Source organism: Plecotus auritus (genome assembly GCF_963455305.1).
Source record: "Plecotus auritus genome assembly, chromosome: 2".
In the NCBI taxonomy this organism is placed as follows: domain Eukaryota; kingdom Metazoa; phylum Chordata; class Mammalia; order Chiroptera; family Vespertilionidae; genus Plecotus; species Plecotus auritus.
In genome coordinates, this window is record NC_137771.1 from 221,825,545 (window position 1) to 221,852,512 (window position 26,968).

The 26,968-nt window shown below is 43.6% G+C and overlaps 1 protein-coding gene across 8 annotated transcripts in view; it reads right to left on the reverse strand.

The window, feature by feature from the left end:
- The window catches only part of PKNOX1 (PBX/knotted 1 homeobox 1), a 67,096-nt gene that overhangs the window by 23,399 nt on the left and 16,729 nt on the right, over positions 1 to 26,968 (reverse strand). For 4 of the 8 annotated variants that reach the window (XM_080656427.1, XM_080656424.1, XM_080656426.1 and 1 more), the window contains exons 2-8: positions 25,236 to 25,304; positions 24,120 to 24,226; positions 19,469 to 19,596; positions 16,218 to 16,389; positions 14,280 to 14,450; positions 3,598 to 3,697; positions 2,395 to 2,492 (exon numbers count right to left, since the gene is read on the reverse strand). In XM_080656427.1, the coding sequence (XP_080512553.1) occupies positions 2,395 to 2,492; positions 3,598 to 3,697; positions 14,280 to 14,450; positions 16,218 to 16,389; positions 19,469 to 19,596; positions 24,120 to 24,170 (720 nt within the window). In that variant the 5' untranslated portion in view covers positions 24,171 to 24,226; positions 25,236 to 25,304. The remainder of the gene's footprint in view (positions 1 to 2,394; positions 2,493 to 3,597; positions 3,698 to 14,279; positions 14,451 to 16,217; positions 16,390 to 19,468; positions 19,597 to 24,119; positions 24,227 to 25,235; positions 25,305 to 26,968) is intronic. The other 4 variants (XM_080656425.1, XM_080656430.1, XM_080656428.1 and 1 more) reach the window with 4 other exon arrangements.

The window sequence follows — 26,968 nt, forward strand, 5'->3', positions numbered from 1 at the left end:
CAGTCCTCCACCTTCCCCGGCTCCCGAGTCTCCGCCTGAGAGTCCAGACTCCCCCCACAAGAGCGTGGGTCCCCAGGGGCTCGCCTGGAACTGGGGTTCACTGCAGTCAGAACTGGGGCTCAGTGCAGTCAGAATCCTCTGACTCCCTTCCACTAGGGAAAGCCTGTGGCAACTTCCGCAGCCTTTGTGCGCACTGGCACGCGCGCGCGTGCGCACTTTCAGTCCTCCGCCTTCCCCGGCTCCCGAGTCTCCGCCCGAGAGTCCAGACTCCCCCCACAAGAGCGTGGGTCCCCAGGGGCTCGCCTGGAACTGGGGTTCACTGCAGTCAGAACTGGGGCTCAGTGCAGTCAGGATCCTCTGACTCCCTTCCACTAGGGAAAGCCTGTGGCAACCTCCGCAGCCTTTGTGCGCACTGGCCCGCGTGCGCCTTCAGACTTCTGCCTTTCCCAGCTCGAGTCTCCGCCCGAGAGTCCAGACTTCCCCCGTAAGAGCGTGGGTCCCCAGGGGTTCGCCCGGAACTGGGGTTCAGTGCAGTCAGAACTGGGGTTCAGTGCGGTCGGAGGCTTCCTTCCCCCTTCCGCCAGAGAAAGTCAGCCAGGCTCTCAGCCGCCCTTCCTCTCTGCGCGCACAAAGCCCCTTTGCCGTACCTCCAATTCTCTGTGAGGTTTTCTCTTTCCTTCTAGTTGTAGAATTTTCACTCAGCCAACTTTCCTGTGGTTCTGGATGGTGTCCGTTCTGTCTTTTAGTTGTAGTTTTGAAATTGTTGTGCGAGGCAGCAGTTTAGGTGTTTACCTATGCCGCCATCTTGGTTTCTCCGAGGTATTTGATTTTTAAAAGTTTTCCTCTAAGAATAGCTCACTTTATTTTTTAAAAATATTTTTACTGATTTTTAGAGAGAGGAAGGAAGAGAAACATGGATGCTAGAACGAAACATTGATAAGCTGCCTCCTGCAGAACCCTCCCCGGCCCCCCGACGGGGGATCAAGTCCACAACCTGGCCATGTGTCCCCACCCGGAATCGAATTGGCAACCTTTCAGAACAAAGGATAATGCCCAACCAATGGAGCCACGCCGGCCAGAGCAAGAACAGTCCACTTTAATACTAGGCAACACTCAAACCAGGCCCTGCTCTATGCTTACAGCTATTATAAGTGGGAAACTACAGGGAGATGAGGGTGGCCGAGGACCCAGGGCCAACGTGGGTGGGCCTAGCTCCTCTCTTACCCCCAACCCTCCGCTTACTTGGAAGTCACCTAGTCTCTGAGGCCTCTCAACCACTCAGCCCTGACCAGCCCCAGCGTGACTGTCCAACAAAACCTTCCATGAATTCAAAGATAGGAACCCCAGACTAGTTGTGCTGGCTCACACACACACCAGGCCCCCTCAAAAACACCCACATCCCCAAGGGGGGGGCCTCAAAGTGGTTAAGAATATAGAAAATATCTGCACAGGCCAAAGACAAGCAACTAACATACAGAGGGAATCAATGCTCTTAAATAAGAACAGGTAACAGAAACACTTTCTTATTAAAACCCAGCTAAATGTAAAAGTGTGTGCGTGTATGAGTGTGTGTGTGTGTGCGTGTGTGTCCAGAACTTAGAGGGGTCTGGAGGACCACCAAGCTCAATCTCATCTTACCAAAGACACAGAGAGGGTAGGACCATCCCAAGGTATTGGCATGTCACTGCATTTCCAGCTGTCACTTCTGCCCTGGAAGTGCCTCTGTGCTCTGGGAGCTGGGGGCCACGGGGAGGAGCAGCAGACCAGCCTTCTTGAAGTAGCGCCCCCAGTGGGCAGCGTACAGAGGAAAAAGGGGAGCCCTCTTTCAGATTTCTCACCAGGGTGTGGGGGGGGCATTAAGCAAGTGCCCCGGACACCCTGAAGCCCTGCTCTGGCTTAGCAGAAGCACAGCAGAAAGGCCAAGAACAGTTTTTCAGAACACACAGGCCCAAAACCCAGCCAATACTCTCATGCTGGAGGTGTGGGGCAGCTGGGCATGGTCTCAAAAACCTGCCTGCGGTTCTGCTGTGACCTGGAGACTGGAGAGGGGAGCACGTCCACATGGCTTCAAATCTCCTGGTGTAGACAACTACACAATCCAGCATTAAATTGGACAACAGTGGCTGCTTAAGGGAAGGGATAACAGATGATTTTTTTTCTGCTTCCTTAGACTTTTCTGAACTTTGCAACTTTTTTACAATGATAGATCTGAAGAGTGAAAAAGAAACAAAATACTGACATTCAGATTAACTGGAGGTTGCTGCATGAGAGCGAGTATGAGATAAGTTATCTTCACCCAGAGAGAATGGCTCCAGCCTGCCTCCACCTGCACTTCCACACCTGTGCAACACTTCCTCCCCGCTCCCAATCCTGCCAAAGGAATGGCTCACACACCTGGGAGTTCTGGATCCTGATTGTCCCAGGTGACAATGCCTGTGTCACTACTTGGCCTTGAGGAGTGACGACTGTAACAGGCTGATAAACTGTGCCGCCTCAAAAAGGAAGAAGAAAAAAAATTAAATTTATGTCTCAATGGTTTAAAACCAATCTTCTCACTATACTATGAAAGGAATAAAATCTGTAGTTTGATGAGCTTTTTACATCTTTCAAATGATTGATACTTTGCTAGCTGACTTGTCACTGTAAATTATCGAAGTGGACTCACTGCACAAGCAGTGCCCAGGTGACACTATGCTGACGGGCATCCCTCCTGTCCTCACAGACAGTGCACAGGGCACGGCGGGGTCAGGGGGTCTGCACTTCCGTGCCTTTTGCTTGCCCCCATTTTCCACTTTCCCCACAATTAGAACATATCAAAGGACTTGGCCAAAGGTTTCAGATGACAAATATTTTTATTATGTTTCTCTTTTTGGTCAAATGTGCTTTATTTTGCTGTGGAGGTTTCCCTTTGTGCTATTACACGGGGTTTTTAGTGTAAATTGCTTCCCCTCCTTATATTTTCACGATGGTCTTGTATTTGTAATGTTCTAGGTGCAACAGGGAACTTGAGAATCTGTCCCCTTCCTATGATTTTTTTTTAAAATATATTTTTATTGATTTCAGAGAGGAAGGAAGAGGGAGAGAGAGAGAGAAACATCAATGATGAGAATCAGTGATGGGCTGCCTCCCGCACGTCCCCCACTGGGGATCGAGCCCACAACCCAGGCATGTGCCCTTGACCGGAATCGAACCTGGGACCCCTGTGATGGTTTTTATCATATAAGTTAGGTCAAGACTAAGACTGCATTTTTATTTGTTTGTCATCAATTAATGACACAACTTAAGATTTTTCAGGTGCTGCTAAGAGCACATTTAAAAACAGTTATTTGAAAATTACAATTAGTTTTTGCTATAAAGTTTCAATTCCTATACAAAACCTTTCTTCCCAACATTTTTTGGTAGGGAAACAATTTGCATAAAGTATTTGTCATTGAGAATTAACAAGAAACAAGCATTCAAAGAAGCCTAATTTATGGGACTCCTATTAGGGAACTGGCATTAATTTAAAATTATGTTTATGAAAGTCTCCATTCTACTATGAAGGACTTTTTCTGCAAAAGCTCAAGGAAAAGGTGTCCTTTTTTTCCATCACCATACCTGCCACTGTTGCCATAGTTACATTCCCCTGTTGCAGCGCGGATGCAGGCACCACAATTCCTTGGGGGCTGAGAGTGCCTGTGATGGCACTTTGAATTTGCTGTAAGTCGGAAATACACAGAAAGGGATTATTAGAAAACAGAACATCCACATTTAAAACTTCCTAACAAGTGGTATAATGGCATTATTAATAAAGGATATGCTTGAGGCAAAGAGCACAATCAGATGACAAGCCTTCCATGAAGCAGGCTCTACATATCTGGAAACCAGGAGAGGGAAGTCTGACTGAATATTAAATGTGATGATCGATACTAAGATATTAGTTTCAATTTGGCTTCCAAAGATTATCTCTCATCTCACTGCATAGTAACCACACCTTAACAGTCTTGGAGATAGGACTAGGGCAGCCGTGGGCAAACTACGGCCCGCGAGCCGGATCCGACCCGTTCGGCTGTTCTATCCGGCCCGTTCGGCTGTTCTATCCGGCCCGCAGAGCCGAAAGAGCGGAGGGTTCTCTTGCTCTCCCCTCCACTCCTTTACTTTGAATTTATATTAGTTCACACAAACACTCCATCCATGCTTTTGTTCCGGCCCTCCGGTCCAGTTTAAGAACCCATTGTGGCCCTCAAGTCAAAAAGTTTGTCCACCCCTGGACTAGGGAGACCAAAATTACCTAATCTATCACACAACTTTCCCATTCAATTTGGCGCAGACTCTTGATTTTCCAAGAACCAATGCCTCCTGGAATGTATGAATGCTTTCAGATTATCCCACAGGCTTGGGAGGCTCTGAGTGGTGATGGGGAGTCACCCCTGAGGCCCACAGAGCTTCCTATCACCCCAATCTCAGCATAGTGCACAGCTGAGCCCCACCTCCCTGTGTGCCCATTGTGTTTGGAGTACTGGGCCTAGGCCTGGCCCACAGCACGCTCCATGTAAACATTTGTAAACACCTCGTCAGAGATTCTAATGATCTGACATTAGATCCAAATGGGTGAATTTACCCACAGACTGATGGCTGGGTTTGTGGTTCACAAGGGAGAGGATCCCTATACCTGGCATCTAGCATGAGGTCTGTTACATGCAGGCACCCAGATATTTGAGCAGTTAAGTAGCATAAATGAGTATCATCCAGAGGCGATTGCTCTGTGGGCACAATGTGAATGTGTAAGCTTTGGTAGGTGCACACAAAGTAGGCTACATTAACTTGGTCAGAACAAAGCTAAGCTATCAAATCAATAACCCAACCTCATATATCAATAACCTAGAGAAAGAGGAACAAAATAAAACCAAAGCAAGCAAAAGGAAGGAAATAATAAAGATCAAAGCAGATAACAATGAAATTGAAGACAGAAAAACAACAGAGAAAAAAGAACTAGTTCTTTGAAAAGATCAATACATTGACAAACCTCTAGTAAATAAAAACAGAAAAAAAGGCAAATTACCAATATCAGAAATGAAACAGGGGAGATCACTGAAGACCTTGCAGACATCAAAAGAAGAAAAAGGAATACCATGAACTCAACATATGAACTTGACATAGTAGACAAAATCCAATATGAAGTAGATAATTTGAATAGCCCTATAGCTATTAAGGAAACTAAAATTGTAATTTAAAAACCTCCAAAAAAAAAGAAATCTCCAGGTCCAGGTAGGATCACTGAAGAATTCTATCAAACATTCAGAGAAAAATTAATACCAATTCTGCCCTAACCAGTTTGGCTCAGTGGATAGAGCGTCGGCCTGCGGACTGAAGGGTACCAGGTTCAATTCTGGTCAAGGGCATGTACCTTGGTTGCGGGCACATCCCCAGTGGGAGGTGTGCAGGAGGCAGCGGATCGATGTTTCTCTCTCATCGATGTTTCTAACTCTCTATCCCTCTCCCTTCCTCTCTGTAAAAAATCAATAAAATATATTTAAAAAAAATTAATACCTATTCTAACCCCTCCCTAAAAAAACAGAAGAGCAGGAAATACTCTCCAATTCATTTTCCTAATACCAAACATAGATGAAGACTGCACAAAAAAGATAACTACAATATCCCTCAATATAGACACAAAAATGCTTAACAAAATATTAGCAATTAGAAGAAAATTCAGGAATCCATATAAAAAGAATTACACGCCATGACCAAGTACAGTTTATTCCAGGAATGCAAGGCTTGCTCAATATTAAAAAACTCAATGTAACCTACCATATTAACAGGCTAAAGAAGAAAAATCACATAATCATATCAATCTACGCAGTTGAAAAAATTCAATGTAATAAAAACTCTCAGAAAAATAGGAGGGGAACTTCTTCAATTTGATAAAGAGCATCTAGGGGGAAAAACTATCATGAAAATAAAAATTAATAGTGAAAGGCTGAACACTTTTCCCATAAGATTGGAAACAAGCAAAGGATGCCTGCTCTCACCAATCCTATTCAAGATAGTACTAGATGTTCTAGCCAATGCAATAAGGCAAGACAAGGAAATAACAAGGGTTAAACCAAGATGGCGGCATAGGTAAACACGTAAACTGCTGCCTTGCACAACAATTTCAAAACTACAACTAAAAGACAGAACGGACACCATCCAGAACCACAGGAAAGCTGGCTGAGTGAAAATTCTACAACTAGAAGGAAAGAGAAAAGCTCACAGAGAATTGGAGGTACGGCAAAGGGGCTTTGTGCACGCAGAGAGGAAGGGCAGCTGAGAGCCTGGCTGACTTTCTCTGGCAGAAGGGGGAAGGAAGCCCCCGACCACACTGAACCCCAGTTCTGACTGCAGTGAACCCCAGTTACAGGCGAGCCCCTGGGGACCCACGCTCTTAGGGGGGGAATCTGGACTCTCGGGCGGAGACTCGGGAGCCGGGGAAGGCAGTACGCGTGCGTGCAAGGGCAAGGCTGACGGGAAGCCAAGACTGTCTGCTCCGCCCTGAGACTCCACCCCATCCAAGCTGAGCACAGAGGCTATTGCAATTTGGCAAGTCTAATCCTATAAGGCTGTCTCCAGCACTGAACTTCTCCCAACGTAGACACAGCTGATCCTTACAGCCAACTGGCCTGGAGGTCAATTCCTCCCAGTGATACCAACAACAATCAAGACCAAATTACAACAAGGCTGTACACACAGTCCACAAAGGGGTGCACCAAGAGTGTCCACCTCAGGTTAACTGGGGAGGCTGACCCACTGGGCCATATAGGAAACCTAGCACACAAATCTACTCTACCAACTCAGGGAAGCAGTGAAAATGCGGCAACAAAGAAACAGATCACAAACGAAAGAAATGGAGGAAAACAAACAACTGGATATAGAATTCAAAACCACAGTTATAAGGCTTTTCAAGAATATCCTAGCAAAGGCCGATAAATATAACGAGACCCTCGAAGATATGAAAAAGGACCAACTAGAAATTAAACATACACTAACTGAAATAAAAAATATTATACAGAGACCCAAAAACGAACTAGAGGAACACAAGAATCAGTCAAAGAATTGAAATACAAAGAAGCAAAAAACACTCAACTGAAAAAGCAAAAAGAAAAAAAAAATCCAAAAAGTTGAAGATGGTGTAAGAAGACTCTGGGACAACTTCAAGCGTACCAACATCAGAATTATGGGGGTGCCAGAAGAAGAGAGAGAGCAAGATACTGAAAACCTATTTGAAGAAATAATGACCGAAAACTTCCCCCACCTGGTGAAAGAAATAGACTTACAAGTCCAGGAAGCGCACAGAACCCCAAACAAAAGGAATCCAAAGAGGACCACACCAAGACACATCATAATTAAAATGCCAAGGGCAAAAGACAAAGAGAGAATATTAAAAGCAGCAAGAGAAAAACAGTTAATTACCTACAAGGGAGCACCTATACGACTGTCAGCTGATTTCTCAACAGAAACTATGCAGGCCAGACGGGAGTGGCAAGAAATTTTCAATGTGATGAATAGCAAGAACCTACAACCAAAATTACTCTACCCAGCAAAGCTATCATTCAGAATTGAAGGTCAGATAAAGAGCTTCACAGATAAGAAAAAGCTAAAGGAGTTCATCACCACCAAACCAGTATTATATGAAATGCTGAAAGGTATTCTTAAAGAAGAGGAAGAAGAAAAAAGTAAAGAGAAAAATTATGAACAACAAATACATATCTATCAACAAGTGAACCTAAAAATCAAGTGAATTAAAAACCTGAGGAACAGAATAATCTGGTGAATATAATAGAATCAGGGGCATAGAAAGGGAGTGGACTGATAATTCTCAGGGGGAAAGGGGTATGGGGGGGTTCATAAAGAGACTGGACAAAAATCATACACCTATGGATGAGGACAGTGCGGGGGAGGTAAGGGCAGAAGGTGGGGTGGGAACCGGGTGGAGGGGAGCTATGGTGGGAAAAAGGAGAAACAATTGTAATAATCTGAATAAAGATTTATTAAAGAAAAAAAAAAGAAAAAAAAAAGGAAATAACAAGTATACAGATCACAAAGGAAGAAACAAAACTGTCCCTATTTGCAGATGACATGGCTAAATAGGCAGAAAGTCCTAATGACTCTATAAAAAGGACTCCTAGAACTAGTTAAGTGAGTTCAGCAAGGCCACAGGATACAAGATAAACATTTAAAAACCAACTGCAGAGAAAAACCAAGATGGCGGCATAGGTAAACACCTAAACTGCTGCCTCGCACAACAATTTCAAAACTACAACTAAAAGACAGAACGGACACCATCCAGAACCACAGGAAAGCTGACTGAGTGAAAATTCTACAACTAGAAGGATAGAGAAAAGCTCACAGAGAATTGGAGGTACGGCAAAGGGTCTTTGTGCGCGCGGAGAGGAAGGGCGGCTGAGAGCCTGGCTGACTTTCTCTGGCGGAAGAGGGAAGGGAGCCCCCGACCACACTGAACCCCAGTTCTGACTGGACTGAACCCCTGTTCCGGGCGAGCCCCTGGGGACCCACGCTCTTGTGGGGGGAGTCTGGACTCTCGGGCGGAGACTCAGGAGCCAGGGACGGCGGAGGACTGAAAGTCCTCTCGCGCCAGTGCGCACAAAGGCTGCGGAGGCTGCCACAGGCTTTCCCTAGCGGAAGGGAGTGAGAGGCTCCTGACGGCACTGAACCTCAGTTCTGACCGAAGTGAGCCCCAGTTCTGACTGCAGTGAACCCCAGTTCCAGGCGAGCCCCTGGGGACCCACGCTCTTGTGGGGGGAGTCTGGACTCTCGGGCGGAGACTCAGGAGCCAGGGACGGCGGAGGACTGAAAGTCCGCTCGCGCCAGTGCGCACAAAGGCTGCGGAGGCTGCCACAGGCTTTCCCTAGCGGAAGGGAGTGAGAGGCTCCTGACGGCACTGAACCTCAGTTCTGACTGAAGTGAGCCCCAGTTCTGACTGCAGTGAACCCCAGTTCCAGGCGAGCCCCTGGGGACCCACACTCTTGTGGGGGGAGTCTGGACTCTCGGGCAGAGAATCGGGAGCCGGGAAGGCAGAGGACTGAAGGTACACACGTGCGCGCAAGGGCAACGCTGACGGGAAGCCAAGACTGAGACCCCACCCCATCCAAGCTGAGCACAGAGGCTATTGCAATTTGGCAAGTCTAATCCTATAAGGCTGTCTCCAGCACCGGACTTCTCCCAGCATAGACACAGCTGATCCTTACAGCCAACTGGCCTGGAGGTCAATTCTTCCCAGTGATACCAACAACAATAAAGACTTAATTACAACAAGGCTGTACACACAGTCCACAAAGGTGTGCACCAAGAGTGTCCACCTCAGGTTAACTGGGGAGGCAGACCCACTGGGCCAAATTGGAAACCTAGCACACAAATCTACCAACTCAGGGAAGCAGTGAAAATGCGGCGTCTAAGAATCAGATCACAAACAAAAGAAATGGAGGAAAACAAACGACTGGATATAGAATTCAAAACCACGGTTATAAGGCTTTTTAAGAATATCCTAGAAAAGGCCGATAAATATAATGAGACCCCCGAAGAGATGAAAAAGGACCAACTAGAAATTAAACATACACTGACTGAAATAAAAAATATTATACAGAGACCCAGAAACAGAACAGAGGAACACAAGAATCAAGTCAAAGAATTGAAATACAAAGAAGCAAAAAAACACTCAACCGAAAAAGCAAAAAGCAAAAAAAAAAAATCCAAAAAGTTGAAGATAATGTAAGAAGACTCTGGGACAACTTCAAGCGTACCAACATCAGAATTATGGGGGTGCCAGAAGAAGAGAGAGAGCAAGATACTGAAAACCTATTTGAAGAAATAATGACCGAAAACTTCCCCCACCTGGTGAAAGAAATAGACTTACAAGTCCAGGAAGCCCACAGAACCCCAAACAAAAGGAATCCAAAGAGGACTACACCAAGACACATCATAATTAAAATGCCAAGAGCAAAAGACAAAGAGAGAATATTAAAAGCAGCAAGAGAAAAACAGTTAGTTACCTACAAGGGAGCACCCATACGACTGTCAGCTGACTTTTCAATAGAAACTATGCAGGCCAGACGGGAGTGGCAAGAAATTTTCAATGTGATGAATAGCAAGAACCTACAACCAAGATTACTCTACCCAGCAAAGCTATCATTCAGAATTGAAGGGCAGATAAAGAGTTTCACAGACAAGAAAAAGCTAAAGGAGTTCATCACCACCAAACCAGTATTATATGAAATGCTGAAAGGTATTCTTAAAGAAGAGGAAGAAGAAAAAAGGAAAGATAAAAATTATGAACAACAAATACATATCTATCAACAAGTGAACCTAAAGATCAAGTGAATTAAAAACCTGAGGAACAGAATAATCTGGTGAATATAATAGAATCAGGGGCATAGAAAGGGAGTGGACTGATAATTCTCAGGGGGAAAGGGGTATGGGGGGGTTCATAAAGAGACTGGACAAAAATCATACACCTATGGATGAGGACAGTGGGGGGTAGGTAAGGGCAGAAGGTGGGGTGGGAAATGGGTGGAGGGGAGCTATGGGGGAAAAAAGGAGAAATAATTGTAATAATCTGAATAAAGATTTATTTAAAAAAAATAAAATAAAAACCAACTGCATTTCTATAAAGTAGCATGACACAAGTTAAAAATATACCATTTACAATTGCTCAAAAGAAAAACACACACACACAAAAATACTGAAGTTTAATTCTAAAAACACATGTGCAGGACTCCTATGTTGAGAACTAATGAATGAAATCATAGAAAGAGTAAATGAATGGGGAGACACACCATGTGTGTGAGCTGAAAGAGTTAACATAGTAAAGATGTCAATTCTCCTCAAAACACAACATACAGGTTTAATGCAATTCCTATCAAAATCTTAGTAATATTTTTTTTTGTAGATAGACAAAATTATTCTAAAATTTATATGGAAAGGCAAAGGAACTAGAAATAGCTCAAATATTTTGAGAAAAGAGTATTTTTAAAAAGAATAGTCAGAGGAATCAGTGTACTGAATTTTGAGATTATACAATTACAGAAATCAAAACTATATGGTATAGATATATAAATCTGAACAGAACAAAAGACACAGAAATCTTATCTATATGCCCAACTGACTTTTGACAAGGTGCAAAAGCAATTCAATGGAGGAAGGAGTCTTTAACAAATGGTGCTGGACAACTGGACATCCAGAGGCAAACAAATAAACCTCAGCCAAAATCCTCATGCTTTATACAAAAGTTAACTCAAAACTGACCATGGATTTAAATGTAAAATATAAAACTTATGGAAAAATAATGAGAGAAAATCTTTGGGATCTAAGGCTAGGGAAAGAGTTCTTAAACTTGACACGAAAATCACAACTCATAAAGGGAAAAGTTGGTAAGTAGGAATTATCAACATTAAAAAATGTTGAATAGCAAATCCAGAAATAAATCCTTGCTTATACGGTCAATCTACAACAAAGGAGGCAAGGATATACAATGAGGTAAAGACAGTCTCTTCAATAAGTGCTGCTGGTGATCGATGTTTCTCTCTCATCGATGTTTCTAATTCTCTATCCCTCTCCCTTCCTCTCTGTAAAAAATCAATAAAATATATTTTTTTTAAAAAGTGCTGCTGGGAAAACTGGATAGATATATGAAAAATAAAATAAAATGGTACCACTTTCTTAAACCATTTACAAAAATAAACTCAAAATGGATTATGACTTAAATGTAAGACTTGAAATCATAAAACTCCTAGAAGAAAACATAGGTAGTAAACTCTTTGACATTGGTCTTAGTAATATCTTTGTGGATATATCTCCTCAAGCAAGGGAAACAAAGAGAAAAATAAACAAATGGGACTACATCAAACTAAAAAGTTTTTGAACAGTGAAGAAAACCATCAACAAAACAAAAAGACCACCTACTAAACGGGAGAAGATATTCATAAATGATATATCTGATAAGGGGTTAATATCCAAAATACATAAGGAACTCATATAACTTAACACCCCCAAAAAAACCCACAATTAAAAAATAGGCAGAAGAACTGAATAGACATTTTTATAAAGAGGACATACAAATGGACAACAAACAAATGAAAAATGTTCAACATCACTAATTATCAGGGAACTGTAAATTAAAACCACAATGAGATTATCACCTCACACCAGTCAGAATGGCTATGATCAATAAATCAATATACAAGTGTTGGCAAAAATGTGGAGAAAAGGGAATCCTCATGCCCTGTTGGTAGGACTGCAAATTAGTGCAGTCACTATGAAAAACAGTATGGAGGTTCCCTCCAAAATTAAAAATAGAACTGCCATGTGACCCAGCAACTTCACTTCTAGGTATTTATATCAAGGAAACAAAAACACTAATTAAAAAAGATGTAGTCACCCCTATGTTCACTGCAGCATCTATAATAATAAATTATAATATAATAATAAAAAAGTGTAGTATGCTAATTAGACCAGACATCCTTCGGACAACCTTCTGGAAGGTTGCGAGGGAAGCTCGGGTCCTGGGTGCGGGAGGGAAGTCGGTGCCGGCTGGGGAAAGGAAGGCTTACTCTTGCATGAATTTCGTGCATTGGGCCTCTAATTATTTATAACAGCCAAGATATGGAAGCAATAGCTGAGTGGATAAAAAAGATGCAGTACATATATACAATGGAATTTTATTATTCAGCAATAAAAAGAATGGAATCTTGCCATTTGAGACAACATGGATGGAGCTAGAGGTTATTATGCAAAGTAAAATAAGAAAGAGAAGGACAAATACCATAAGATTTCACTCGTATGCAGAACCTAAAAGGACAAAACAAATGAATAAACAAAAAAGCAGACCCCAAAGATATAGAGAACAAGCTAATGGTTGCTAAAAGGGAGGTGAGGTGGATGGATGGGAAATAAAAATTTAAAATAAATAAAATAAAATAAAGATGGGGGTGGTGGTGAATGCTTGCTCTGCAAAAGACACTGATAAGAGAATGAAAAATAAGCTACAGACTTGGAAAAAATATTTGAAAAATGTATATCCAATAAAAGACTAGTATCTGGAATACTCTCAAAAGTCAACAGTTTAAAAAAAAAATCCAATTAGAAATTGGGCAAAAGATGTGAGAAGACATTCTACCGAAGAGGATATACAGAGGGAAAATAAGCACATAAAAAGATGGTCAGCATCATTAGCCACCAGGGAGATGCAAGTTCCAAGCACAATGAATGTCACTACAATCTATCAGAATGGCTACAATATAATAGGGCTCCAAGATGGAGGAACCTTGAGGACATATGTTGAGTGAAATAAGCCAAATACAAAAGGACGGCCCAGCCGGTGTGGCTCAGTGGTTGAGCATCAACCTATGAACCAGGAAGGTCATGGTTTGATTCCTGGCAGGGCACATGCCTGGGTTGTAGGCTCGATCCCCAGTGGGGGGCATGCAGGAGGCAGCTGATCCATGATTCTCTCTCATCATTAATGTTTCTATCCCTCTCTCCTTCTCCCCCTCCTCTCTGAAAACAGTAAGACATATTTTTTTAAAAAAAAGGACAAATGATTCCCCTTACATAAGGTCCTTAAAGGAGTCAAATTCATACAGACAGAAAGTAGAATGGTGGGTGCTAGGGGCTGGGTTGGGGGGATGGGAGTTAGTGTTTATGAGGACAGAGTTTCAGTTTGGGAAGATGGAAAGTTCTGGAAATGGATGGTGATGATGGTTGCACAACAATGTTAATGTGCTTAATGCCACTAAACTGTACACTTAAACATGGTTAGGATGGTACATTTTGTGATATATGTATATTACCATTTTTTAAAATCCTATATAATAAAGAGCTAATATGCTAATTAGACTGGACAGCGGAATGACCTTCCGGAATGACCAGTGGGCAGGGGGCCAGGCCATAGGGCCGCGAGGCAGCCGGGGCTGCGAGGGCAGAGCCCCTTGCACGAATTTTGTGCATTGGGCCTCTAGTATATTTTTAAAAAAGGAAAAAAGAAAGAAATGGATGGAACTCCAGAAACATAGGACCCAGGGTCCAGTATACAGGTCAGGGCCTCATTGCATTCACTGTATGAAGCCAGATGGATGGTGTTTGGAATTTACTCTCAGCCCAGGCTAGAGTCAGAGATCTAGAGGGCCAGGACAGCCATTAAGACAGACTTGTGATTCGGAAAGGGCTGGTGTTCTCAGGATCAACACAGTTCATCTTTGTAGATGTTACAGCAACCAGGAAGTAGAGCAGGACCTGAACATAAATACCTGAGACTGGACAGGGGAGTACGGGCTTCCAGGTTCTCCACTTAAGAGAGTTTCACTGTTCATTTTCGTTTTTAGACAAGCAATATATCGACTGCAGAAATCTTTGCAGAGTTCATTAACCTTTTCCAGCTCAAGAAGATGAATACGCAAAACCTGGATTGCTTTGACCATCTAGAAGCAGAGAAAATGAAGACTTTCAGACAAGGAAAAGGTAGCATGATGTTCAGTTATAATCATCATCACATAACTACTCTGTTATTAGCCTGAAACCTGCACAGCCATCGCCATCTGTACTGCCAGTGACAGAAGTGGAATTACATCAGATATTGTGCAAAATGACAAATCATCCCAGCACCAGACCCATGCTCCCTCTGATATGCAGGAAGACAGACAATGCCAGTGCGACCTCAGCGAGTACAGTGCCAGGACCAACCAGACCTCAGCCAGCTTCACCACTGCCTCAGGCCCTACAAGCAAGTTGCCAGTCCTCACTCTGTTCCTGCTTCATCTATAAACTAGGATGGATCCAGACCCATCTCATAGGTGGTTCTTAAGTTTAACAACGTTCAACTTACCAACTCTGCCTTTTATGGATCATGCTTTTGGTGTCAAGTCTAAGAACTCTTTGCCTAGCCCTAGATCCTAAAGATTTTCTCTTATGATTTTTCTAAGTTTATGATTTTGGATTAATTCACTATACTTTATCCCACAGCAGTAGATGAAACCATTACCATGAGCAGCACCTGCCTCAGCTCCTTCTCCTGTGACCTTGGATAGTAATTCATAGTACTTGTGGAGGGAACCAATCAGCCAGTGAGTCAATAATGAGGAATACCAAGCATCCAGCTCTGCCAGGCCCTGTGCCCTAACACCAGTCAGGAAAGCCGTGGTCCCTGCCAGCCTGGGGCCACTGTGGCCACTTCTGCCCCTCACTCGCTGATGGCTGTATGACAGATCAGAGGCAGAGAGAGTCTCTGGTCCTAAATCCAAAAGGGCAGGCACTGTCAGTTCCATTTAAAAGATGAAGAGACAGATTCAAAGTCAGACAACTCACCTTAAAATCTATTATTGGGCAATAAGGGTTAACTATGTAATGAGAAATTTAAACAACAGCAATGAAGACCTGGGCAGTTTATTCAGGAAAAAGATTTGCAAAGACCCTTTCTGCTGACCAGAGCCTGGCAAAGGTTTTGATCTGGGAACTAGCATAGCAGTCTTCAACAGAAATCCAGTGAGGACCCCAGACACAGCTGACAGTGCTCCACAGTACTGAATGGCACTGCTCTCCTTGGGTGCAGCGCTGATGTTAATGCCAAAGAATTCTCCATTTCCTTCAGAAAGCACAGAGAACCCTGAATTTTAGAACACTGGACCTAGGAGGAGGGCATTTATATGAGACAGATTGGCTTCAGACAGAAAAACCAAGGGAGGTCATGAGGGGCCTCGAAGCCTGTCCCTGCTCAGTGCTGGTGGGCCCCAAATCTTGATAAACTTTGTCCTCCACCACAAATCAGTGTGAGCCTCAAGACAGAGCTGTCTTGGAGAATAGAGTCATGTGTCCATGGTCAAGGAAAAGTCAAGGACTGAAGTTGAGCATCGACATGCTGCCTGGGAAGCAAGTCAGGTGAGCACGTCAACCCCAATGAACCTTTCAAATGTTTAGGAGAGAACTGAATCCCCTGGTCCATTTAAGATGGAGGCTGAGCCAGCTTATTTGCTAAGAGGAAAGGGTAACGAGAGAAGGCTGGAAGACATTCAAGTCACACACACACACACACACACACACACACACACACACACACACGTTATCTCATGAATTGTACAATTCTCCCGTTTAGCAGAACTACAAACAGTCTAAAGTTTTAACTGGAACTTTAAAATTTATTGAACAGATTTTAAATTTGGAAGAAATAAAAAAATACTCATTAATTTACTCACTAAATTGTCAGTTTCTGGATCTTCACAAAAGAAGGGTTTTCCTTCCTTCTCTTGCTTCCTTACAAAATTTTCAATGTCCACATCAAAACTGGCAGAAGTTGTACCTTCTGAGCCCTGCGTGGATTGCTCACATTTTTCAAACAACAAAGCTAATAATGGAAAGAGTGGATGCCTGGGGAAAAAAGAAAAAAAATGTACACTCTACATATGGCATGAGAATGTTTGGTATGTGCGTATGTACACATTATTTGACATATCAACTTCATTGAAATATAATTCATGTAATATATAATTTATCTCTTCAAAGTTCACAATTCAACAGTTTTTAGTACATTCACAAAGTTGTGTAACCATCACAATCAATTTTAGAACATTTTCATCATCCCCCAAAGAAACTCTGTAGCCATTAGCAGTCACTCTCTATTTTACCCCAAAGTCCCATCCCCAGGCCACCACTAATCTGCTGTCTCTATAGATTTGCCAATTCTAGACATTTCATATAATACCAGAGGCCTGGTGCACGAGATTCATGCACGGGTAGGGTCCCTAGGTTTGGCTGGTGATCAGGACCTTCTGGCTGCTGGCCGGGGCCTTCCTTCCCTAGCTGCCAGCTGCCGGCTGGGGCCTTCCTTCATTTGGCGCTGACCCCTGGTGATCAGTGCACGTACGTCATAGCGAGCAGTCAAATGCCCAGTCTCCCAAGGGGACAATGTGCATATTAGCCATATATATATATATATATATATATATATATATATATATATGAGACCTTTTGTGTCTGGCATCTTTCACATAGCATGTTTTCAAGACTTATTGATGCTGTAACAGGTATCAGTACCTCATTCCTTCTTTATGGCCAAATAATATCCATTATATGGATGTACCAATTTTAGTTTTAAAATTTACATTTAGGTCGATAGTCCATTTTGAGTAACTTTTTGTATAAGATGTCAAAGTAGGTCAAGGATCTTTTTTTCTGAATATAGATATCCTATTGTTCTAACACCATTTGTCCAAAAGTCTACCTTTTCTCTTATTGAATTGTTTTCACACCTTAGCTAAAGATCAAATCATATTTATGTAGATTTATTTCTGGACTCTCTCTGTGGCATTGATCTGTGTGTGTCTATCCCTTCACAAATATCACAATGTCTTAATTACTGTAACATGATAGCAAATCTTAAGATCAAATAGATTTGATTCCTCCTTTATTCTTTTTCAAATTTGTTTTAGTTGATCTAGTTCTTCTGACTTCTATATAAAATTTAGAATGAACTTGTCTATATGCACAAAAATATCCTGATAAAGCTTAATTGGAATTGTATTAAGTCTATAGCCTGATTTTAGGAGAACAGACATCTGCATTATGTTTTGAATCCATAAACATGGTATGTCCTGCCATTTATTAGGTTGTCTGATTTGCTTGTATCAGTGTTTTATAGGTATAGATTTATACCTAAGTTTTTTGGAATTCTGGTAAATGTACTATCTTTTTGTTTTCTGTTTCCATTTGTATGTTACAGGTATAGAAATAGGGTTGGTTTTCGTGTGTTGCATGTGTAACCTGTGACCTTATTAAATTCATTATGTACCTGGAAGTCTTTTGGTAGATGCTGGAATTTTCTATGTCGATAATCATGTCTTTTGTGCATTGAGCCAGTTTTATTTCTTCCTTTTATTTTTTATTTTTATTTTTATTTTTTTAAAATATATTTTATTGATATTTTACAGAGAGGAAGGGAGAGGGACAGAGAGTCAGAAACATCGATGAGAGAGAAACATCGATCAGCTGCCTCCTGCACACCCCCCACTGGGGATGTGCCCGCAACCAAGGCACATGCCCCTGACCGGAATCGAACCTGGGACCCTTCAGTCTGCAGGCTGACGCTCTATCCACTGAGCCAAACCGGTTTCGGCTTATTTCTTCCTTTTAATCTTTTTCTTGTCTTACTGCACTGGCTAGGACTTTTATTACAGTGTTGAATAAGAAGAGTCAGGGTGAATATCTCTCATTCCCAAACTTAGGGGAAAGTATTCAATCTTTCACCATCAAGTCTGATGTGAGCTGTGGGTTTTGTAGTTGCCCTTCATCAGGTTAAGAAAGTTCCCCTTTGCCCAGCTTGTGTGGCTCAGTGGATAGAGCATCGGCCTGTGGACTGAAGGGTCCCAGGTTCAATTCCAGTCAAGGGCACATGCCCGGGTTGCAGGAGGCAGCCGATCTCATCATTGATGTTTCTATCTCTCTCTCCCTCTCCCTTCTTCTCTGAAATCAATAAACATATATTTGAAAAGAAAGTTCCCCTTTGCTGACAGTTTTAAATAATAATTAGCTCTTGATTTTGTCAAATGCTTTCCTGCATCACTTGATATGATCACACTGTGAATCTCATTGGTTGATCTTTGAACAGTGAACTAGTCTTGCATTCCTGGCATAAACTCCACTTGGTCATTACATATTTCTAGAGGCCCAGTGCACAAAAATCGTGCACAGGGGGTGTGTCCCTCAGCCCAGCCTGAACCCTCTCCAATCTGGGACCCCTCGAGGGATGTCCGACTGCCCGTTTAGGCCCGATCCTACCAGGATCGGGCCTAAACGGGCAGTCGGACATCCCTCTCACAATCCAGGACTGCTGGCTCCCAACTGCTCGCCTGCCTGCCTTCCTGATTGACCCTAACCACTCCCCTGCCAGCCTGATTGATGCCTAACTGCTCCCCTGCCAGCCTGTTTGCCCCTAACTGCCCTCCCCTGTAGGCCTGGTCACCCCTAACCACCCTCCCCTGCAGGCCTGGGTCCCCCCCCCAACTGCCCTTCCCTGCAGGCCCTGTCACCCCCAACTTCCCTCCTCTGCCAGCCTGGTCACCCCTAACTGCCCTCCCCTGCAGGCTTGATCACCCCCAACTGCCCTCCCTTGCAGGCCTGGTCCCTCCCAACTGCCCTCCCCTGCTGGCCTGATCGCCCACAACTGCCCTCCCTTGCAGGCCTGGTCCCTCCCAACTTCCCTCCCCTGCTGGCCATCTTGTGGCGGCCATCTTGTGTCCACATGGGGGCAGCCATAATGTGATTTATGTTACAAAACTTTTTTTAAAGAAAGATATTAGAAATAACATCTTACTCTGAGAAAATCTTCACTCCAGTAGTTACCACATCATATCTTACTCTGCCTAGCTAATAGCTCTAATGTTCCCTTTAACAAGGTTTTCTACTCTCATTATTCCTCTTAAAACCCACATGCTTCACATCTCTTCGCTACCTATAAATGGCCTGCTTGTCTGCATCCATCGGTGTCTGGGATCCCACAGGGGGAGGGCTCACTCCTTCCACATCAGGTTCAGAGCAGTTGGGATCTTGCTCCGTTTTTAACTCTGTTACTACTTGTATCTGTGAAAGGAAGAGGATACTTTTTGTTACTAAACAAGAAACAAACCGCTATTAAGTGTTCTATTATCAAACAGGAATGCAATGGGAAGGGTAACTGCCAGCTGTGTGATTGGCAACAATATAAATACCACCCACAAACTCCTTTTTAATTGAATGTTTAAAAAAAGGCCAAAGGTCAAATTTCCAAATCACTTAAAAACAAAGAGGACTGATATATGTGAAATGCTTATGATTTTCAAAATCATAATAACCAGACATTACTGAAGGGAATTGGTCCATATGCAATCTTACTGTCTGCCTGCCTGCAGTATAGCCTCATGCTGGATAATACTGCAATGAGAGAAGAGTAAACAAAATTGTCCAAGCTTCTCTTGTCATAAAAACAACTCATATCCAATATGCTACATATCTCTGACAGGCCTGAAATTCTCCCCTATCTATGCTTAAACTTCAGGAATACATAAACTATAATTCTTTTAAAAAGTCACTCTATTCAGGAAATAAAAACCAACTGTGTTTAAAGAAATAGTATTAAATATAAGAGGAAGTCTTTAAGATATTATCATTTAAATTGCTTTAAACTAGCGATGTTGTTTGTAAGTTAGGTAAAAAGTATTTAAATTCTTAAACACAAAGAATTCAGTTTACAAAAATATAAAACAAAACTGCCGCAGTAAACTTGTAATTATCCATGAGCAGATTACCTCCCACCCCTGTGCCACCCTAGCTGCCATGCCTCTGCCCTCAAGGAAGCAGTGTGTTGGGTGCACTGGGGTGGGGGACTCATCCCCAGGAGACGGGAGAGCCCCAACATGATCCCTCCCTGACACCCAGGGGCTGTGGCCAAGGAAGCAGTCCTCAGATCCAGGCTCTCCAAAAGTCCAGAGTGACAATTTCGTTCTGGTGCCTTTAAATGGCACAGTATACTTGGGAAATTGTTCTTCTCTATTAAAAAAAATAAAACAAAACACAAAAGCAACGAACTAATGCCCACTCAAACACAGTCTTTTTTGGGGGGAAATATGACAGTATTATAAAAAAAGCCTTAAGAGATTTCAAGGTTTCTTTTTTAATGACTGTGAAAGAATAAATGTTCAACCTCACAGGAATGGTTAAGTAAATTTGGTATATGTATACTGAATAATATTAAGTGCTCATGTTCTCGCCGTGGCCAGGAAGCTCAGTTAAGAGTGTCATTCTAATAAGCTAAGGTTACAGTTCGATCCCCAATCAGGGCACATATAAGAATCAACCAATGAGTGCATAAATGGGTGGAACAAATCAATGTCTGTCTCTCTCTCTCCCTTCCTCTCACGAAAAATAAAAAATAAAAAATTAATGTTTTCAAAGAGTTTTCTGTGTCATGGGGAAATGCTTAGCTATTAAAATCAAGGGGTTCACTACCCCCTCCCTACTGTGCCTGGCACTGCACTGCATACTCGCTGCATCAGGGCACAGACAGGGAAGAAGACAGACAGGGGTAAGCACAGAAGACTATCACTTAACAGAATATGTCAGAAGGTGATCATTGCTGGGAAGGAGAGAAGATCAGAGAAAGTTGCAGTGGTAAGTAACTAGGGCAGGCAGGGGAGTCTTCGAAGAAAGGGGTGATGCAGGCAAAGACCTGCAGAACAGGAAGGAGCTCGCCAGGCTGCTGCCCGAGGGAGGTGGGAGGAAAAGTGAAGGGAAGAGCCAGGGCCACAGGGCAGAGAGGTGCCCAGGAGTAAAGAAGGCAGAGATGAGTGCACCAGGGGAGGTTGCAGGGGGACCTGGGATCTGAGTGCCAGGCAATGAGGAAGGGGGGTGTTAAGGTCAGGCCTCAGCAAGGAGAGAGGAGTCATCATTAGATTAGTCACTTGGAAATATCAAAGGACTTACAGGTGAAAAGAGCAGGCTGAAACAGAATTCTCTACCTCAATTCCTATAAGAAGCAAAAAGCACTTAAAAAGATTTAAAAACCTACAAAAGCAAACAAAAGCAACGGCAACTAAACCAGAAATGGTGCAAAACTGGTCACCAAGGAAAAGACATGAGAGTCAGCAAGGCTGGGGTGGCCAGACTCAGGTCCTAACCGCCCACCAGAAGCCCATTTGGAGCCTCACCAATGGGGGGGCTGTGACTTCCTACGGTGAGTTGACCCTACCCAGATTTGATCAATTGGTTGATTTCACTAAAATCCTCTGGAACAGTGGTGGCCAATCGGTGGTCCACGAGGTCTGAAAAGTTGGTGACTACTGCTCTAGGAGGCCCTGACTGGTTTAGTTCAGTGGATAGAACATCAGCCCATGGACTGCAGAGTCCCGAGTTCGATTCTGGTCAAGGGCACGTACCTCGGTTGCAGGCTCCATCTCTGGTCGGGGTGTGTGCAGGAGGCAACCAACTGATGTGTCTGTCTCACATCAATGTTTCTCTCTCTGTCTCTCCCCTTTCCTTCCTCCCACTCTAAATATCAATGAAAAAAATATCCTCAGGTGTGAGGATTAACAAAAACAAACAAATAAAATCTTCAAGGAGGGTGAGAAGAGAGCTCCTGGCATGGGCATTCTGTTCCTGCCTCCTGATTATGAGGTAGGTGGGAAGCAAAGACAGAGCTGAATGTCTTCAATGGAAATCAGCTCCCAAGCTCCTGAGAAAAAAAGGGAAAGGCCCCTCTGGAAGCACACAGAGCATTCCCAAAACTTCAGGTGTCCCAAGAGAAGCTGCATAGGACTCAGTAAGCCCCCTCCTTCCCAATCCTTCAGATCACAGAACATAAAACACCAGGGTAACTTCACGTAAAACTACAACTTACAGACAGTGGGAGGGCTGTCAAGAAGCCACCCACATCCCAGCCAGTGTGGCTCAATGGTTGAGTGTCTACCTATAAAAAAGGAGGTCACAATTCGATTCCTGGTCAGGGCACATGCCAGTAGGGGGTGTGCAAGAAGTAGCGAATTAATGGTTCTTTGTCATCATTGATGTTTCTATCTCTCCCTCCCTCTCCCTTCCTCTCTGAAATCAACACAGTCAATCCTCGGGTTACATTGGAGATCCGTTCCTACAGCGCAATGTAACTCGATTGATTTTCGCCGTAAGTCGGAACCTACCTACATAAGCACCTACATCACTCACATGGAGCACATACACAGCAGTAATGAAGTGAAACAGTAAAAAAAATTTAAAAGAAAGGTAACAATTCCTGACCTTTACTTGTGGTAAATAATAAACATAAAGCACATATGTACATATGCTGAAATGATGGAACTTTTTTTTTATAAATAAATGGGAGATGGCGACATAACCACGAAACGATGTAAGTCAAATCCGACGTAACCCGGGGACTGCCTGTATACACTGAATGGTCAGATTATTATGATCTCTAAACGCATAATAATCTGGCCACTCAGTGTATATCCTATATAATAAAAGGCTAATATGCAAATTGTCCCCTCGACCAGGTGTTTGACCAGCAGGCAGGCCAGCCAACCACCCATGTCCCCGCCCCTGGCCAGGCTGGCCAGATGCCACCCATGCACAAATTCATGCACCGGGCCTCATGTATATATATGTATATATATGTATATATATGTATTAGAGGCCCGGTGCATGAATATATATATATATATATATATATATATATATACTGAGTGGCCAGATTACTATGTGTTCAGAGATAATAATCTGGCCACTTGGTGTATATTTAAAAGAAGAAACCACACCCACAGCCTTGGCTGGTGGTTCAGTGGTTAGAGTGCCAGCACACACACCGAAGGGTCACAGGTTTGATTTCCAGTCAAGGGCAAGTACCTGGGTTACAGGTTCATCACTGGCCCTGCTAACACTGACATAAAAATGGCAAATTCCTAGGCCTCCTGGTGCTTACCACAGACTGTGTTCTTTTTATTTTTTATCTTTTAGAGAGAAGTAGGGAGAGAAACATCAATTTTGCTGTTCCACTTATTTATGTATTCATTGGTTGCTTCTTGTATGTGCCCTGAACCAAGGTCGAACCTGCAACCTTGGCATATCAGGACGACACTCTAACCAACTGAGCTACCAGGCCAGGGCCACAGGCTGTGTTCTTACACTGACTGCACAGAAAGAGGAGGCAGAGTAACCCTACCCCACATATAGCTCAGCCCAGGCCCCTTGCCTGGTCTGTATTGTGAATAGGGGAAACGAAGATAAGGAGGTTTGGAATTTGACTTTTTTCCACTTCCAGGCAAAGAGCAGATGTGGAGAGGGCTGAGGCTGTAGCTTTATTTGGGGCATGGTAGCTGGGCCAGGGAGTGACTGTGGCTCTATTAAAAAAAAAAAAAAAAAGGCAAATGCCCAAGTAAGTATGATTTAGGGGAGTCAAAATTACTAGCAATCTTGGTATTATTTAGAAAATAATTTGAACTTATATTAAATGAATAATATACTAAAATTGAACCTGCAATCTCACGGAAGTTGAACTATTAATATGCAAAAGCATTGCTTGTATTTTAGTACCAAGTCGACTGACTGTAATTAAAACACAGAATAAAAACTTAAGCTCTCACTTGTTGCCCATCTTGATAACTGTCTATGCTTAATGTCTGTGTAGCCATCATGGTTAATAAGTTTATTATAAGACATCAAATCATCTTGAGTCAAAAGCAAATGGTATCTGGAAAATAAAAGCAGAAAAGCATCAGTTAACAATTGCAGTGCATTTTTTGCCCTCCCTACTCCACAACATTCATGTAATTTTTTAAATACATATTTTTATATGGAAAAAAAACCTGTCTTTACGCCAAATCCTACTCAGCATCACCCTACTTACTTGGTGATCACGTTTATTCTTACACAGGGCCTGACTTGCTATCATACTTCTCAGTCATTTGGATTTACTCATTCATTTGCCCAAGTGTCTAGTGAATGTCTAAACATGCAGGAAGGACACTGTTCTAGGGAGGCCCTGCTTTCCTGGCAGACAAGGCCAGGGGCTGCGGGACCATAAACACGAGGAAGGTCAGGTAGCACACAGGGTGTCAGAACAGAGATGAGTGAAGGGGCTCCCTGACGTGTGACAGGGCAAGCTCTCTGAGAAGATACTGGTACTGAGACCTCAAGGACTTGATCGGGGCTGCTGAGACAGGGAGACTGGAGTTCAGACTGGAATGACAAAGATGTGCTCAGGGAGGCTGAGCCGGCACTCTTCTAACATCTGTATGTAATACGGAGATGCGAATAATGGTTTGTTTTCCTGGCAACACACAGGTAAGTGTCAGAAGATGTTGAGAGGAAGAAAACCAGGTGGGGATAGAGAATGACTGGGGGCAAGGCTACTGATAGTGCCTGGGAGAAACATGGGTCAGCTGATGTGCCTGAGCAGAGTGGTGAAGGAGTGAAGGTAAGGGAGTGGGAGACACGGAACCAGTTCACACAGACTCATGGGCCGGAGTGAAGACTGGTGTTCCTGGGAAGGTCTGAGCAGAAGGGTGATTTAAGTCTTAGGAGGGTACCTCTGACTGTGAAGGACAGGCTACGTGACTGGGGAACACACAGAGGGTGGGGAAGTACTGCCATGGACAGGCAGGGGGCCATGTGGACAAGGGGGACTGAGAGCTCAGGGTTTGCAGATGGCCTGGGGTTGGGTGTGGGAGCGGGGTCATGGAAGCGTCCAAAGTTCCCACCTGAGCAACTAGCAGAGCAGAGCTGCATGTCCCGGTAAAGAGCAGATGGTGAGGAACAGGTTCTATGGCCTGGGAAGAGAAAGCAAGTCAGGACATTTTAGGTGTGAGATGCTTCTCAGAAATCCAAGAAATATAAACTCAGTAATCATCAGGGTATGGTTTATATGTGCAAAGGGGGTCACACTGTGCCAAGATATACCCATCCTAACCCCCAGTCCCTGTGAACGGGACCTTATCTGGAACAGGGTCCTTACAGATGTGATTATTAAGGACCTTGAGATGAGATCATCCTGGTTTGAGGGGAGGCTCAGGATCCCATGACTGATATCCTTTAAGAGGGGGTAGAAGCCCAGCGGTGTGGTTCGGTTGGTTGAGCGTCATCCCATTTCCCAGTCAGGTTACATGCCCAGGTTGCAGGCTCGATCCCCAGTAAGGGGGCATGCAGGAGGTAGACAATCAATGTTTCTCTCTCATTGATGCTTCTATCTCTCTCCCCCTCTCCCTTCCTCTCTCTCTCTAAAAAATCAATAAAAAAAATTTTAAAAATTATTTTTAAAAAAGAGAAGGGAGAAAAATATCTGAGACATAACTGAGGGGAAGGCTATGTAAACTGGAGACAGAGATTGGAGCAATGCTGCTGTAAGCCAAGAACACACAGCCACCAGGTGGTAGAAGGCCTGAGCCTTCAGAGGAAGTGTGGCCCCATCAACACCTTGATTTCAGGTTTGGCCACCAGGACCCTGAGAGAATCCATTCCTGTGTTTTCATCCACCCAATTAGTAGGGCTTGGTTACGGCAACCCCAGGACCCTAAGGCAGTAGGTAAAGCCACCAAACTGCATGAGACCACCCAGGAAGAGAGAGGAGGTGGGCCATGTAAGAAAGCTGGAAAGAAGAGGGAACCCAGAATGAGGAGCGGCAGCCAGCAGGACAAGACTAGAATCAAGAGATGCCACTCACATGGGTGGAGGAGGAGGGCTGAGGAGGGGATGTCAGCCATGTTAACATAGCTGAGGGTGAAGGAACCGAAAGGCTGAGCACCCTCACATGGGGAGGGGAGGGGAGAGAATCCATTGCATAGATGTAGGTGTGAACAAATAACATCTTTATTTTCGTGTCCTTTCATGCTGTGGCTTTTGATCAACCTGTCTTTAGTAAGCATATCAAAGCCTTCTAGTTAATGATTATCTGTATTCCCTAAAATGGAACCATAAACACTTTTGTTAGTAATGGTCGACTACCGAAATATATATCAAACTGGTGACAGTGTCAACCACCAGGAGGGATGGCTCCTGGTGCTACTGCATTATTTGTCCCTTTGTCTTGTCAATCATTAGTACCTGAGTTATATTATAAAAACAGTGCAGTAACAGGTGTCTTGGGGAAGGGGGGGCGTTGTATAATTTGCAAAAAACTGCTAGGTCCTCTGTCTGCTTCAGCCCTAATCTTCCCATAAGAAAATTACCCTATAATAAATTCCATTATATTCTATGAAGTTGGCTAATTCATCTTTCAGTCTGAAGATATCTTCTCACTAAAGAGGCCATTACACCATGGAGCAGTGAGACTTGGCAACCCCACTGCTGGGAAGGGAGCTCATGTGTAGTCATCACGATGTTGCCCTCTCTGCCCTGAGACCCCAAATCTTGAGAGAGAGGCCCCACACGTCTGCCAACCTGAGTATCTCCCAATGGTCTCTGCCCTGACGAAAACCTGGCCCTCTTCCCAGTGCCC